Source organism: Culex quinquefasciatus, chromosome 3 (assembly GCF_015732765.1).
Source record: "Culex quinquefasciatus strain JHB chromosome 3, VPISU_Cqui_1.0_pri_paternal, whole genome shotgun sequence".
Classification (NCBI taxonomy): domain Eukaryota; kingdom Metazoa; phylum Arthropoda; class Insecta; order Diptera; family Culicidae; genus Culex; species Culex quinquefasciatus.
The window spans coordinates 179,459,529-179,477,623 of NC_051863.1; the positions used below are offsets into that span (position 1 = coordinate 179,459,529).

The 18,095-nt window shown below is 33.7% G+C and overlaps 1 protein-coding gene across 4 annotated transcripts in view; it reads right to left on the reverse strand.

Moving 5' to 3' along the window:
• The window catches only part of LOC6041095, a 466,221-nt gene that overhangs the window by 143,357 nt on the left and 304,769 nt on the right, over window positions 1-18,095 (reverse strand). For 2 of the 4 annotated variants that reach the window (XM_038263289.1, XM_038263290.1), the window contains exon 3: window positions 8,770-8,805. The exons of the other annotated variants lie outside the window; for them this stretch is intronic. In XM_038263289.1, the coding sequence (XP_038119217.1) occupies window positions 8,770-8,805 (36 nt within the window). The remainder of the gene's footprint in view (window positions 1-8,769; window positions 8,806-18,095) is intronic. 4 annotated transcript variants of the gene reach the window in all.

Genomic DNA, 18,095 nt, shown 5'->3' on the forward strand with positions numbered 1-18,095 from the left:
CAAAATTAGTAAAAAGAAGAAAAGCTTTTTTTCATAAAAAGTGCACGAGGCCGTTGCAAATGGTTTTGCAAGTTTTTGTAGCCCTTCATTTGAATTTTCAGCATTATTGAACCAGTGAAAAAATATTTTTAGAATGTGCAGTACTGCAAAAAGTTTTTTTTTGCGAAACTTTTTTTTCTTTAAAACTAGAATTTTTTGAAAGCTTATGATTGAAAAACATCTTCACTTGTTAGTTATGCATTTAACACCAGTTCTCTATTGAAATGTTGATTCCATGGCTTGCAATTTTAACTTTTTTATGCTTCAAAAATATTTCCACAGGCACATACGCAATGTGTTTTCAACAGTGTACAAACGATTGTTCAATGGAAATTTTCAGTAAACATTATTTTTAAAACATTGGCTTTATCCTCATCATAACATTAAATTTAACTGAAGTCGCCAAAACAGTCAGAAAATCCGTCTCAAGCTTTCGCTTTTAAAAATATTTACAAGCAATTTTGGTATGAAAAGTAGTTTCGAACAAATGCAACACACCACAGAAGTCTATCTCTGCCTCAGCTGTTTCTCGGATCAGTGCTCCGTTCCCCGGCAGCAGCACAAAAAGAGTCAAGAGAGATGATGGTGCGAGTAATTTATTTTTCTGATTAAGGAAAAGTAAACATCGACTTTTTCTTCCTCCTTTTTCTACTGTTCACTCCCACGCGCGGCTCCCATCCCGGGGAAAAGTGTCCCTCGGGGATCCGGGATTGGATTGGGCGTCGGAGATCAATGAGCTGCTGATTAAGCTATTGAAGGAACAAAGTCAACGACGACGGCGACGTTGACGCAGATGACGTCGAGGGACGTCCAAGGACGATAAAACGGACGCCAGACAAGAAGCTGATTGCGGACACGTTTGGATGCGAGCGAGCGAGTCAGCAAGAATATTTTATGGTAATACGAGCCAAGCAAAGCGGAAGGAAGCACTTTGATGTGATTTGATCTTGAAAATTTCGAATAGATAAACTAAATTGATGATAACTTGGGTGGAACAAGCAAATACTTGCATGCAAGATTTGCGTGACACCTGAGCGACATCTAGTTGCGAGTAGCAAATATATTTTAATCCCTTATTTCAGAGCGACATTGGAAAACAAAACTAATAAAGTCATTATAAATTTGAATTAAAATCCACTTTAAATAAAGCTCACAACGTAATAAAAATTTAATATGTTTTCACTCTGCACACAAAAGCATACGTTTCAACTCCAATTGCATTCCCATTTTTATAGCAAAAATGGGAATAAAAAATACCACAAAATGAAAATGTCTCCCCAAAGGCATAAAAAAGGCTGACACAATTACAATCGCCCCTGCTGAATTGAGCGCTCCGCAGTTTAATTTTAGTGTTTCCGGGATTAATTTTTGAAATTATTAATTTATTGTTTGGGGGAGGGCTCTGGCGGTAATTGGGTTACACGGTACCCCACGGAGTGAGTGCAATCCCCCGTTGGATAGTTATGTTGTGTTGACTTAATCGGGAATTGATTTAAAATGATGGGAAATTTATTGCTCAAACGTGCTGTTGAGGGTGAGTCCGGTGGGAAACTGTATTGATAAATAGTTCAATTAAATTTAAATTTGTGAATTGCTGCCTGAAATCAACGTAGCGACATAGCAAATGATTTGCCATCGTGCCTAGTGTTTTATCGCGGAAGACAACAAAACACTGATGTGCATATTCCAAAGGTACAGTTGGCGTTCGGCTATGTTGTTAATATGAATGAAGAGAGGACTACATCGAATAAAAATGAAAGACGGAAAATGTTTTTTGCTGATTTGAAAGACCTATTTTTGGTAGCAAAAGTTGATAAACAAATAACAACTGTTATTTTATTTTATTTTTTAATATCCTTTCATAATTAAATATCCTGAGAAAATTATCTAAACTTTGCTCATAAGAACTTTCTTGATACGATCACTTAGATATGAGCATGCAGATTTAAAAAAAAACTGGAACATGAGGTTTTTTTAGTGTTTTCCCATCAGCCTTCGGTTTTACTATCTCGAGAGTTTTATGAACTGAAACTTATTTTAAAGTTTTAAAATCCAGCCCTAAACTTGAAAAAATGTCAAAGTTTTAAAATCATATTTGGGTAATTCTCTACCAACTCACACGAAATCGGAAAAGTTGCCCCGATCCTCTTCGATTTGCGTGAAACTTTGTCCTAAGCGGTAACTTTTGTCCCTGATCACGAATCCGAGGTCCGTTTTTGATATCTCGTGACGGAGGGCGGTACGACCCCTTCCATTTTTGAACATGCGAAAAAAGAGGTGTTTTTCAATAATTTGCAGCCTGAAACGGTGATGAGATAGAAATTTGGAGTCAAAGGGACTTTTATGTAAAATTAGACGCCCGATTTGATGGCGTACTCAGAATTCCGAAAAAACGTATTTTTCATCGAAAAAACACTAAAAACGTTTTAAAAATTCTCCCATTTTCCGTTACTCGACTGTAAAAATTTTTGGAACATGTCATTTTATGGAAAATTTAATGTACTTTTCGAATCTACATTGTCCCAGAAGGGTAATTTTTTCATTTAGAACAAACTTTTTCATTTAAAAATTTCGTGTTTTTTCTAACATTGCAGGGTTATTTTTTAGAGTGTAACAATGTTCTACAAAGTTGTAGAACAGACAATTACAAAAATGTTGATATATGGACATAAGGGGTTTGCTTACAAACATCATGAGTAATTGCGATTTTACGAAAAAAAGTTTTGAAAATGTTACTTTTTGCGTTTCTCTTTGTTGCGTCGTCCGTGTCTGTCGCGGACACGGACAAAACTTTTTTTCGTAAAATCGCGATAACTCGTGATGTTTATAAGCAAACCCCTTATGTCTATATATCAAAATTTTTGTAATTGTCTGCTCTACAACTTTGTAGAACATTGTTACACTCTAACAAATAACCCTGCAAAGTTAGAAAAAACACGAAATTTTAAAATGAAAAATTTTGTTCTAGAAGAAAAACTGACCTTTCTGGGTCAATGTAGATTCGAAAAGTACATTAAATTTCCCATAAAATGACATGTTCCAAATTTTTTTACAGTCTAGTAACGGAAAATGGGAGAATTTTTAAAAATTAATGTTTTTTCGATGAAAATACGTTTATTTCGAATTCTGAGTACGCCATCAAATCGGGCGTCTAATTTTACATAAAAGTCCCTTTGACACCAAATTTCTATCTCATCACCGTTTCAGACTGCAAATTATTGAAAAACACCTCTTTTTTCGCATGCTCAAAAATGGAAGGGGTCGTACCGCCTCTCCGTCACGAGATATCAAAAAATGGACCTCGGATTCGTGATCAGAGACAAAAGTTACCCTTAGGACAAAGTTTCTCGCAAATCGAAGAGGGGTCGGAGCAACTGCTGTGTGGGTTGACGGAGAACTACCCATTTTTGATTTCAAAATATTTAAAATGTTTTATTTCAATTCACTCTTTTTTTTAAATATTCAAAAACTTCTGCAGGGACTAAAAAAAATATATTTGGAAATGACAATAACCTGAAAACGGTGAAACAGTATATCAAAGTTTCATTCAAGTATTTTTTTATTGCATATTTAATTTTATATCAAAACATGGAATCAATAATTTGTTTGACATTTTTTAGCTCTATTTAAATCTCATTTAAATAAACATTAAACGGTAATTTTTTGTTGATCCTTCTGGAATATTCTCAAAATGTGAAATTTTCTATCTTCTTAGGCCATTGCAAATTTTAGTTCATATTTGTAGACCTCTTTTTCTTTAATTTCTTCAGAAAATCAAAAAAATTGTTGAAAACCAAAATTATCAATAAAAATTCATGTAAAACTGATTGTCATTTGTTCAAAATACCCTATTTTTTGTATTTTTAATCAAGTGGAGTTTTTAGACTTTTTGATTTTTTTTAATTTGAAACCAATAATCTGAAAAAGAAATAAAACTTTTAGAAAAAAAATATTTCGATTTTTTTTATATTTTTCAAGTTTTTAGTAGTAATAATGTGTAAAGCATTTTGTGTGAGAAAAAGCTCCAAATATTTTGAAAATTGGCCTTGAAATAAGAAAATATAGTTTTGGGGCTGTCCGACCAAAAATTATTGTAAATATTCGAGAATCTAAATCTTGAGAAGATATTTTTTGATCTCCAGCAAAGTTGTAATATGTGGTAAGTAGTTTTTGAAAATTTTGAAAACGTTGAAATCGGTTGTTTTTCGTAATTTTTTTGTCAAAGTCAAAATCAAAACAAATGTTTAATGTTTAATGTTTAATGTTTAATGTTTAATGTTTAATGTTTAATGTTTAATGTTTAATGTTTAATGTTTAATGTTTAATGTTTAATGTTTAATGTTTAATGTTTAATGTTTAATGTTTAATGTTTAATGTTTAATGTTTAATGTTTAATGTTTAATGTTTAATGTTTAATGTTTAATGTTTAATGTTTAATGTTTAATGTTTAATGTTTAATGTTTAATGTTTAATGTTTAATGTTTAATGTTTAATGTTTAATGTTTAATGTTTAATGTTTAATGTTTAATGTTTAATGTTTAATGTTTAATATTTAATGTTTATTGTTTAATGTTTAATGTTTAATGTTAAATGTATAATGTCATTTAAAATAATTTAAATTAAATTAGAACAGTAAATTTTTGGAATGAACCAACTGCCATTTGTTGATCCCTCAACTTTTCCATCGCATACACTTCGTAATCCTATTCAAAAAGATAATGTTGAAAAGTTCCAGCGAACAACTTTCCCCAATGCTCTCGCAGAAATGAAGAATGCATCTTCTGCGCGCATCAACTCGACAAACAACACTTGTTTTCAAAGCTCCATTTCCAGCCTTTTTTTTCCACGCAAAAAAGGCAGCAGCAGGGGAAAAAAGCACCAACCCAGCCGTAAACTCAATTAAAAACATCATATTAAATGCACGCGCGCTAAGCTCGCGCCATTATCCAGCTGCACAAAAAAAAAGTGCAACCGACAGTGATGAGCTTTTTCTCTGCGTGCGACAACCTGAATTCAAAAATGAATCAACACGGAAGGAGCGGAAAAAAAGTTTTTCTTTCAACGGAATGAAAACTGAAAAGTTGCCACAACTGAGTGTCACCATAAAAGCTGGGGAAAAAAACGCTCAGAAAATTAGCTCGTAGAAGTTGCGGTAGAAAAAGCTATAAATATTTGCAAATGTTATTAAATTTAAAATCATTCGTGCTCGCTCACTTGCCAACTAATTAAAACGAAAGCCAAACGCGCGCCGCCGCAAGTGTTCACTTGGCCGCAGCAAATTTAGTTGGGAAAGGGGGAGGTGGGGGGAAAGTTTCATGTAATTCACAGCGCAACGAGAACAATGGCGCGAGAAGCTTTTCCAGCTTCAAGAAGGGGACAACTTTCTGCCAACGAGTGCTGCCAGTATAGTGGTTGTCTCCGGGAAATCAAAAGCTCATTACCTAACTACTTCCGAGGAAGAGCAGAGGCAAGATGGCGCCGAAATAGATTCTCAAACCAAGAGTTGGTCTTTCAAGGAAGGACTGTGCAAATTGACTCGACAAAAGTTTGCTTATGAAGTTGGACGGGAGAGTAAAAAAAAGCTGAATCAAATTTCTAAATGCAATTGGAAAGTCCGTTCTAATTAGAAAGTTTTGAACGAGTGTGGTGGGTCGTTTTATGCAATGAGGCAATTTTATCTCAGGGTTTATATTTTTGTTTTATTCAGTTTTGACTGGAAATATTAATATTGAGAATGAGCAATTCCAGCTCAAATCAGGAATTTTTCTGGTACTTTTGTACCCGACCCTCTCCGATTTTAATGAAACTTTGTAGACATGTTATCCTAGGCCTATATAAGCCATTTTTGTGTATATGGAGCCAATAGTACTCGAAAATAACATTTGAGAAGGGCGTAAGGTATTTAAATATTTTTTGTATTTTGTAATTTAAAAATTACTGAATCTCGAAGCCGTTGCGTCGTATCAAAAAGTGGTCAAAGACAAACTTGTAGGAAATTGGACGGGCTTTCTGGAAAAAATACACTGAAACAAAAATACATGCCACATCTATGAGATTTTTAGATTTTTAAGTCTAAAACTTAAATTCAAAGGTGATGTCACTTTTTTTTTTCGTTCCAAATTTTTGAGGAAATAGCCTAAAATGTTACCAAAGGACTGACGAAAAATGCAGGATGGTATGTCTCTCCTAAAAAAATACAAAAATCATTTACTAAAACTGTTTTTTTGAAAAGTGGTCTAAACCTTAAAATTTTTAAAAACCGGTAGTGGGAATCGATTTTCCAGACAATGTTACATAAAAGTCTTCATATTGACCATTGCACAGTGTTCGGAATGGCAAAATTAAGTGGAATAAATTGATAACTCCTTTATTTGACGTCCTAGCGAAATGGTGTCTTCGAAAGAGTTGTTTCACTTGATAAGGGCTATCTTTTGAAGTTATTGATACACAGGGTGACGACCTTCCAGGGTGTCAACCAAAAACTAACTTTGTTGGATGACGTTGTAGGGCTTTGGTGTCTTGGGCAAAGTTGTAGAGGAGAAAATTTCATGGAAGTTTGTCGAAGGCGCCAAATTTGTAGCTCTTAATCTACTCGAGATATGCGCCATTTTTGCAAAAATGGTCCAAAAAAGCACTTTTTTGGTGATAACTCAAAATGTTAGCATTTTAGCGGCCTACTATGTTCTAAAGAGTTGTTTATGAAATAAAATTACACATATTTGCCGAAGACAGCAAAATGTTTTGAGCCTTTATTGAGGAGTTATAACAATTTTTAGGTGATTTTGAGCCTATTTTCAAGTTGCTATGTTTTCAAAATGGCGCATTTTGGCGCAAAACCGAACAATGCACCTGAAAGTACTCACTTTCAACTACATTTCATGAAAATATCTCCGTGTCTATCGGTGTCTATTTTTAGATAACTCAATTTTAGTTTGACTGTTTTTAATCAATTTATTTATAATTTTTAAGCGGAATCTTATTGAAAACGTGGTAATAATCGGTAAATTGAAGGGTAAATTGATCGATTATTATGGAAAAAACTATGTCTATGAAAAAATACGATAACCTTTCTGAATTGACCAAGTATAAAAAGAAATACTTAATTTCAAATACGAACAATTACTTAAAATTTTAACCTGCATTATTTTTGGGCTATATGTGTTTTTATTCATAATTTTAGAATGTGTGTCATAATTAAAGCATAAATAATGTATTTTCCATAATAATCGATCAATTTACCCTTCAATATACCGATTATTACCACGTTTTCAATAAGATTCCGCTTAAAAATTATAAATAAATTGATTAAAAACAGTCAAACTAAAATTGAGTTATCTAGAAATTGACACCGATAGACACGGAGATATTTTCAAGAAATGTAGTTGAAAGTGAGTACTTTCAGGTGCATTGTTCGGTTTTGCGCCAAAATGCGCCATTTTGAAAACATAGCAACTTGAAAATAGGCTCAAAATCACCTAAAAATTGTTATAGCTCTTCAATAAAGGCTCAAAACATTTTGCTGTCTTCGGCAAAGATATGTAATTTTATTTCATAAACAACTCCCCAGAACATAGTAGGCCGCTAAAATGCTAACATTTTGAGTTATCACCAAAAAAGTGCTTTTTTGGACCATTTTTGCAAAAATGGCGTATATCTCGAGTAGATTAAGAGCTACAAATTTGGCGCCTTCGACAAACTTTCATGAAATTTTCTCCTCTACAACTTTGCCCAAGACACCAAAGCCCTACAACGTCATCCAACAAAGTTAGTTTTTGGTTGACACCCTGGAAGGTCGTCACCCTGTATGTCAATAACTTCAAAAGATAGCCCTTATCAAGTGAAACAACTCTTCCCAAGACACCATTTCGCTAGGACGTCAAATAAAGGAGTTATCAATTTATTCCACTTAATTTTGCCATTCCGAACACTGTGCATTGTCTTATGTCCAATCCTTAGGAAAATACAGCAATTTTAAAAATAAAAATGTTGAAAAAACGGATTTTTTTTGGTTTTTGGAAATTTCTTCATGACAGACTTGGTTTTTCAGTCTTGTAAATAATTTTACCGGAATGCTTGACCAATTTCCCCTAAGTTTGTCTTTGACAGCATTTCAATTGGATGTAAGGGATTACAGCTTATACTCAATAACATTGCTTATAACTGAAAATAGAATATTTTTTTTCAGTGTGGTAGAAACCAGGATAATAAATTTGCTTACGTAAATATAAAAACGCTATAAATCAAACAAACAAATATTTAATATAAAGGAATTTTCAAACCAAGCACTGCTCAGACTGTAATATTCAAATGATTTTCTCTTGCAGCAACTATCACATTTTCATCTCGTGTTCCCGGAGCATAAGCAACATTATCCATGATAGCATAATTTCATATTCTCGCCTGAAGCTTAAGGCGGTTCCCCAACCAAAACACACTGACTGCTGTCGAATGTAGAAAAATCGATAAAAAAAATTCAGGGGCCGGAGAGTCCCCAAAGCAGTTTTGGCCCATTTTCAGTATTTGCTCCTCTGCATCGTGAACGCCTTATTTGTTGTAATCTCCGTTTTCACTTTTGTTCCAAACTAGACATTTGTGTGGTGTCAGTGTTCTGTACATCGAACAGTATGGGTGAGGGTGGTGGAACAATGGCAAACATCGAGCTATAGGGAAGGATCGGTTCAAAGGACGGGAGTTGGCCATAAGTTTCCACCTAAATCTACATTTACTCACGATGCTGGCTGTTAGACTTGGTTTCTGCCGACATACCTGCAAAGAGAGAAAGAAGAAGAACGGAAATCAGCATCAAGAAACACATAAACTGTTAATAAATTCCGAGAATTTTCAAGTCGATGTGCTCGTTGAGAGGTGAGATGGAAAACGGGCGCGTAGCACGTGGGGCCACGTGGGGCCTCGGGACGGTGGAAAAACTTTTCCGCGCAAAACAACCATCGTCATTTTTATCATCGTGATGATGATGATGATCAGCACACCACTTGAGCGAAGTGGGAGTGTGGAATGTGCGCCCCCTGAATCAACATAATGGCTTGCTTATGTTGGTTTGATGGTGCGGTTGTTCGCATATCTTTCGCAGATCTAGGAATTCTTCGCGCGTGATGGCTTTTGAACGCGCACGTGGACGGTCACGTGGGGGCAAATGCTGTTCCAAATTTTTGGATGTAATAAACTATATCTTAAAGAAAATAAAATGAGTTAAAGTGTTCAATTGAAAATGTTGTTCTTTATAGGAGTATATTTTGTAAAAAAAACGTAAAAAAATTGATAAAACTTTTTTTTTGTATTTTAGTATTTCAGAATGCAAGAACAGTCCAGACTTACTATCCGAAGTCTAGAATATCCGATGGTTTGTATCAAGGTTTTTAACGAAAAAAATTTTCGAGGTTCGATAACGATAATCTATCGTTATCGTTATCGTTATTCCGATAATTTTATCGTCGGTAATTTTTATCGACGATAAAAGACGATGAGTTTCAATGTATAAATACTTAAATTTTCACAAAATATCGTTTTTTAAAGTACTAATTTTTTATAATTTGCAATGTGGGTTTCAACCGACTCGAAAATACTCATTTTTTTCGAATTTGCGATATGAGTATCATGTATTTTAACTGTTTTAGAGATTTTAAAAGAAATACTAAAATTTTCACAAAATACCGTTTTTTAATACTGGAATTTGTATAATTCGCAATATGGGAATCAAACGACTCGAAACTTTGCATGCATTTTCACTGTGTTAGAGTTTTTTTAATGAAATTCTAAAATTTTCGCAAAATACCGTATTTTCTCTAAAATATTTTTTTTTAATTTCGCAATGTGAGTATCAAACTATTCGAAATTGTGCATGTATTTTATCTGTTTTAGTGATTTTTAAATGAAATACTAAAAAGTTCACAAAAAATCTAATCTACACATATTGCGAATTAGAAAAAATAATAGTTTTTAATACTGTATTTTGTAAAAATTAAGTTTATCATTAAAAGAACTCCAAAACAGCTATTTTAGCATGCAAAATTTCGAATCGTTTAGTACCCATATTGCGAAAAATGAAAATTGAGTATTTTCGAGATAATACGGTATTTTGTGAAAATTTAAGTTTTTCATTCAAAAAACTCTAAAACAATGGAAATGCAAGTAAAATTTCGAATCGTTTGATACCCATATTGCAAATTGTAAAAAATTGCGTACTATCAAAAAAGTACGGTATTTGTGAAAATATTCGTATTTCATTAAAAAAAACTAAAACAGTGAAAACGCAGGATTTCGCTTCATTTGATACCCATATTGAGAATTATAAAAAAATGAGTATTTTAGAGAAAATACGGTATTTTGTGAAAATTTTAGTGTTTCATTCAAAAACCCTAAAACAGTGAAAATGCATGCAAAATTTCGAATCGTTTGATACCCATTTTACAAATAATAAAAATTTGAGTACTTTAAAAATACTGTATTTTGCAAAAAAAAAATAGTATTTATGCTTTGAAACTTACATTATCAAAAAAAAAAAAAAAAGATTCGAAACGAATGCATTAAAAATTTAACATGAAATTGATCATCCTTTGTCGGCGATAAGATTATCAACGATAGAATTATTGAAATAACGATAACGATCGATAACAACCGTGGTTTGTATAGAACTTCGGATAATCGAAACGCGAACTTTTTTGCTGTTAATCTTTATTTTAACATTAAATTCGAGTTCTGCGATCCGAATTATTGTAAAATTTGAATAGTTGAATGCATTTTTCAAGTTTTTCGTCCTCGCCATCTTGGATTTAAAATTCAAAATCACTTAAGCGTATTTAGGGGGTCATCCTTAAGCTTTTTTTTCATGATTCGATTGTAAGAAGTGAAATTTTTCCGAGGCCTTCGGATAATCGAGTTTGGACTGTTTTTTTATTATTAAAGTATTTTAGTATTTTAGTATTTTAGTATTTTAGTATTATAGTATTTTAGTATTTTAGTATTTTAGTATTTTAGTATTTTAGTATTTTAGTATTTTAGTATTTTAGTATTTTAGTATTTTAGTATTTTAGTATTTTAGTATTTTAGTATTTTAGTATTTTAGTATTTTAGTATTTTAGTATTTTAGTATTTTAGTATTTTAGCATTTTAGTATTTTAGTATTTTAGCATTTTAGCATTTTAGCATTTTAGCATTTTAGCATTTTAGCATTTTAGTATTTTAGCATTTTAGTATTTTAGTATTTTAGTATTTTAGTATTTTAGCATTTTAGCATTTTAGTATTTTAGTATTTTAGTATTTTAGCATTTTAGTATTTTAGTATTTTAGCATTTTAGCATTTTAGTATTTTAGCATTTTAGCATTTTAGTATTTTAGTATTTTAGCATTTTAGCATTTTAGTATTTTAGCATTTTAGTATTTTAGCATTTTAGTATTTTAGCATTTTAGTATTTTAGTATTTTAGCATTTTAGTATTTTAGCATCTTTAGTATTTTAGTATTTTAGTATTTTAGTATTTTAGTATTTTAGTATTTTAGTATTTTAGTATTTTAGTATTTTAGTATTTTAGTATTTTAGTATTTTAGTATTTTAGTATTTTAGTATTTTAGTATTTTAGTATTTTAGTATTTTAGTATTTTTGTATTTTAGTATTTTAGTATTTTCTTTTACAAATCGAGGAGGTAAAAAATAAAATTGCGAACTTTATTGAAAAATCTATTTACAATAATAATCAATGTTTATTAAATTTTTCAAAAATTTAAAGTAATTCAATTATGACAATTGAATTCCACACTGGCGTGTCCCCTCCATTTGACCACGAGGTCAATTCCTTCACACATACGTACATTGATCCGATTGACGTCATACACGAACGAGCAGGACAAATTGACCCCTGCGCGTCCATGTCAACTTCGCAAGGGAGTGGGGAAGAATCTTCCCCGACACATCAGCACAAAAGCTGTGTAAAATAAATCGTAAAATTTTACGACATTCTATCCTGAAATAGGGTATGGTGCGAATTTTGGATCGCATTATTTCATGCGGATTAATTTTTTGAAAATTTACTTAGTCCATTTTTTTCGAAAAATTTCCACTAGTGAAGAAAAAGCAAATGTGGTTGGGGATTGCAGAGAAATCCCACTAGTTATTACCGGAATTGCCGTCATACACAATGTCTCGTTTAGCTTCTGTTGAATGTTGTCAACGAGGAATACCGCCAACACAGCAGATTAATGCTCGGAAACGTGATGACGTCATCGTAGCTGAACTAGTCAAGAATCTTGATATTTGGGAAAAGTCTTCCGGAATCTCAAAAGTCACATTCATTTCACGTGAATTCCCCAGAAATCACTCAAATTCCCTCCGTAAAAATCTCCAGAAACGTCCAAACATCTTGTTCCATTACAGAAAGCACCGTGAGAAAGGAAAAAGCTCCCTGCAAACAAAAACTAACAACCATTTTGTGTAACTCTGCAAGCAGATTTGTGCCGCGCTCGCGCCAATTCCCAGCACAATTTATCACCGGCCATTGCTCATACTTGGCCCCGGCGCGCACTTTGGCCACCAACCCAGGACACCATCTGATGATGATGATGATTCCGGGTCCGAAAAATAGTCCCCCCCCCGTTTTCCGTAAAATTCTGTTCGCGCGACGGAGCTTTTGCACTTTCTTCCAGGCCGAGCTTTGCAAGCTCCGAGCGGTTCACGGAATCTGAAAAGTGCAATTTCACTCTGCGATTTTGAGAAAAAAGGAAACCTTTTTTTTGCTAGATCCTCGTTATTTTGGGGAAAGCAAATAGGTTTGGTTTGCTGTGGCACGGTGTGCTTGATGATATTTAAATTTGATTTTATTCAAGTTTTCACAAAATAGAAATTAGCAATTTGAAATTAAATGTTATCAAACGTTTTTTTTTAGATTTTCACTTGAAAAGATCATTTTTTGAATCCACCGTCCACGACACCACCCTCCCGCCAAGAATGACAAAGTGATTCCGGACCAAACAGACGGAGACGGAGACAGACTCGAACCATTCCTTCAGCGAAGGGGATAAAAAGGAAAGCTCCGAAAACTCGAGCAGGGAAAACCAACTGTGTGCACAGGAGGGCTGAGAAAAATGCTTTTCCTTCACGATATGCACAATTCATTTGGAAGATAAATTCCCCTTTGAGGGGAGGGAGGGGGTAGCTTGAGGAATTTGTGCAACTTCCGGTGGGGCCTTTACCCTCAGGGCACTTCTGGTCGATTACCGGTCCCGTTGGTTTCCGTGGCGCTGACCAAGTTTCCGTGTTGTCATCTAATTTATAATTTATTGAAAACAAATCTCAAACAATAAAAAAAATTAAATAAAATGTTTCGTGATTCTTTCAATGAATCACCCTAACCAAACATTCAAGAATAAATGCCAACCCTCGCCCAATCGGTGTCAGTGATAAATTATCGCCCGGGAAAACTTTACGCTTGGCCACTATTTACGTGCTGCTGGGTGTACATTTGGAATGTTTTCAGCCGTCATGACCAGCACTAGAGCCCGGATAAACCAGAGCGCCACCAGAGCTTTGACGAGAATATTGTGATGGCTTGCTCGAAACTGTACGTTTGACCCTTAGGCGGGATGAATTCTCAACAGAAGAAAGAAAAAATAACCGTCTGATTCGGACGTACAAACATTTGAAGAATCATCGAATTGATTATAATTTCCAGAGGTTTTTTGTAAAGCTTAATAAACTTTTTTTTTTTACTTTTAAGCAAGCTTCCCCGCACCGTGCGGTACACGCGGTTCACTTGTCCCTCGGGTTTGCTTTGCGCCTGCTTTGTTCGGTTTACTCCCGTACCCGACTCACACGAACCGAGGGTATTTTGGTTCATCGTACCAGCGCACCACGACACTCTCGGTTCGCCGCGTCGGTTTTGTGTCTGGCACCCACCCATGGCATGAACCCGGTGTATGAACCAAGGTGCTTCACTCGGCACGAGCCGAGGTACGTGCCGTGGTATGCGCTGGCGGTACAAAACGGGTTCAATACAACGGCGCGTACCACAGCACGCTAGGTTCATGCCATGGGTGAGTGCCAGACACAAAACCGATCGGGCGAGCCGAGAGTGTCGTGGTGCGCTGGTACGATGTACCAAGATACCAATACACAAATGGGTTCAGGCACGTACCGAAGCTAGAAAAAGAACCCGCGGTGTGTCTTGGCACTGGCGCATGGGAAGCTTGCTTTTAAGTGTTTACTGGCGGTTTCAAAATCCATGAAGCAAAAAAATTATGTATTGGATCTTTAGATTTGATATCATTTCAGGACTTTTTGATTCTTATTCCGGGCAGACGGTAATAACAAAATTCATGCCATTTCAATAACAAATACTGTTAAAATAACAGAAAGTGTTATGAAATCTTCTTGAAAAATCCATGTTTGCACAAGAGTTTCATAACAGTTTATGTTATCATAACCAAATTTGTTATTGGTCTGATTTTGGTTGAAAGCCAAAACAACTTTAGAATAACATTTTTTGTTATGGAAGAATACCTCTAACTGTTATTGAGATGATCGGATTAGTTATTAAAATAACAAAAAAAAAATAACAATAAAAAATAACAAAGATTTGTTCGAAGAATAACGAAAAATGTTATTAGTGTTACAATCCAATAACAAAAAAAATCATAACGACTAATAATAAAACTTGTTATAAATAACATAAAATGTTATTGGCCTAGTATTTTCAAATATCAAAAAATGCTTTTCCCAAATTATTTCCGTCTGCCCGGGATGATTAGTCGTTATATTATTACTGCCCATAACCTCTCTTGGATCAACCCATTTATGTTAAGTTTGTGCAAATGTATTGTCTGCCTGTGTGGATCAATCGGACCGCGCACTGGACTCACAATCCAGAGGTCGCCGGTTCGAATCCCGGGGCGGACGCAAAAAATTCTAAGTGTAAATATAGGTATTCGGTGCCCTCTCCCCGTGCCCATACCTTCACACTTAAGAGGCCCGGGAGGTGGAGTCTTGTCGCAAAAAGAACGATACACGCCTGTGGATCCGTTGACGAAACCGCAAGGTTTAAGAGGGCCACATTATAAGGTGTTACGTCGATTCCGTTTTTTTTTTGTGCAAATGTATAGTTATCTGATTGAGTTTTTGTTTTTAATTGGTAATTTTTTATGTAAAATTATCTAAAAACACACAATATGAACAAAAATCGATATTTTTACTATTGAGTCAATTCTGAGGGCAGATTCGGATTCAGTGAGCAAAATTACATGGAAAAATATACAGTTGGAAATTTTTTCAATTTTATTAGGGTGGTCTCATACACTTTTCCCCTAAAAATTAGACATTTTCAAATGCAAATATCTCGATATCTCCCTTTTGAATGCAATGTAGCGCTTACAATTTGGCCTGCACTTTGTCGATATTGAAGCTAAAAAATTGCATCTTTTCAGCTTAAAAATGGCTGGAACTTTTTACCCTTAAGGGGTTACATACATGTAAATCGTCAAAAATTTCAAGGGTTGGTATGAGCACACACTAATTATTTTTTGAAATTTGTTTTCAGGGCATTAAAATATACATTTTCATCTATTAACAAAATAAATATGAAGACATTTGGATGTCCCATTGTCGAGATATAGTCATTTTAAGTTAGCAGTTTCAAAAAACGGGCGCCAAGATATCTCAACACTGCATTGACCAAATCGGCTCAAAATTTTTGTGAAGACTCACTAAATGGGTCCCGTGTGCATGATGAAGGCCGATTTTCAAAAAGTTTATTAAAAAAAGATAAAAATATTTTTCTGTTTTTCATGTAAAAAAATAATAATTTTTGATTTTTGTAATTTTTCAAAACCCTAAATTTCAAAATCAGGCTTCATCATGCACACGAAATATGTCTTGACAGTCCTCACTCTAAATTTCAGCCAATTTGGTCCATCCCATCTCGAGATATCGTGGCACCCGCAAATCAACTCGGTGTTTTGAGAAAAACGCTCACAAAGTTTGACGGTTCGCTTTGCGCATGGCAAAACATTAAAGTTAAATTTGATTAAATTTAAAGTTAAATTTGGTTAATCGTCTTCGACTTACTTAAATCATGAAATATCTTTATGAAATTTTCAGGAGTGATTGGAAATCATCTTTTGAAAGGATTCAATAAATAATCGGAAATATGTTTTTTTTTAGATTTTTTACATGTATGTAACCCCTTAAGTCATGTCATGTCATGTTTGTTTTTTAGAGTTCAAAAAGTGCTCCCAACATCTTTTATTTATCTAAAACTTTACTCTGAATTGCTACGTTAAAAAAAATAAATTTTGAAAGTTCGCTGAGATCCTTCCTCAATAGTTGGTCGTAAAAGGCGTAGATTGTGAGATAAAATGTTGGTGTCATAGGCAAAGTTGCTTGGATAAGCAAGCTCAACAACCTTCTAGAGAACAAAAAAATGCGCTAAAATATTGCTGAAAAGTTAGATTTTCAAAATCACCCTAATCGTGAATCACCCTGATTTTCAACCAAACCAAAAGTTTCCCTTTTCCATTTGCAATAACTCTTCTCAAGACACCATAGCCTTTTTCCACTTAATTTTGTGATCTTTTTTAGTGTTGTTTTAGATTGAAACTCGTTAGGGGAAAAAATAAAATGCATTGAGCATCAATCGTCTGATTCAGACGTTACTCTTATTTTTCGATATCGTTAAAATTTAATTGTTTGATTCAGGTGTTAGAAGAAAAAAGGGTATTAAAAATGCTTAAAAGCTCAAGTTTTCTTGGAAAAAAAATGTTTTTTGCACATTGCTTTTTAAAAATTATAAATCTGTTCAAAATTTTTTGCGGTCTCCTTTCCATTGCTTTTATGGGTTAAATACGTAGTTGTCGCGATTTTATACGTTGATTGTCTGATTTAGGCTTTAGATGAATCACCCCGTTAAAAAATGCTTCAAAACGTTATTTTTTCAAGATTGAAGTCCGTTTGGAGAAAAATAAAAACACAAAAATTCCTTTAAAAACAGTCGTCTGATTCAGACGTAACCCTTATTTTTTTGGTATCTTATTTTAAACAATAATAGCAATGATAGTAATTTTACATTAATTGTCTGATTAAGACGTTAGAAAAGAAACGGGTTTAAACAACTTAAATAAGACAAAAAACATAAAAATCGTACAAATTTCATAATAAATTATGTTTATCACAATTTTCAATCAAATTTGCAAACTTTTTAGTCCAAGAGAAATGCTTTAAATCAGTCATTCAAATCAAGTTTTAATCATAGTTGGTATGACTTCAAATAATAATAAAACAATGAAATGGCATGAACATCAAATGTCTGATTCAGACGTCATTCTAAATTTGTATTTTTTTCTCAAATTCAATGTCAGAATATTGTTTTTTTTTTTTGTGGTAGAAGTAATCAAAGTCTTTAAATGAAGATAATATTTCAGACATGAGAAGAAATTTTATACTTTTTCTTAATTCAAAAATAGCCGTCTAAAAAACAAATGAATGATTTTCAACACAAACTCAAATTGAGGACTCCACGGACCAAGTATTGTATGCTGTATGCTGATTTCTTTGGATCAACCGGTCGAATCATAGTTGGTTTGATTTCAAATGTTTAAAAATAAACGGTCTGAACCATCAATCGTCTGATTCAGACGTTACACGGAATTTTGAGCTCTTGAAAAAAAATGAGGTCAGAAATCTGATTTTTAACGAAAGATGTCTTAACAATCCTTGGACGTCATTCGTCTGATTCAGACGTTAGAAGATATTTGTTTTTTTTTCGATTTCAAAGTCAGACATTTCAAATAAAATGATAAAAACACCTAAATTTTCAAATTATTCACACTTTTATGTCTTTTTTGTGGACTTCTCGAACCAACTATTACACCAATCAATGGCCATTTAAGTGTCTACCAGTGATTAACGGCAGTAAGGCAGTCTCTTCCTCTCATCATCATCAGCATGGCTAAAAGTAAACCATTCATCTTTGAGTGATGATAGTTTCATCCCGAGAGTTTCGATTACGGTAAAAAGCTGCAAGTAACGTCGTTAATCGCTTTACTAGTTAGAGCTGA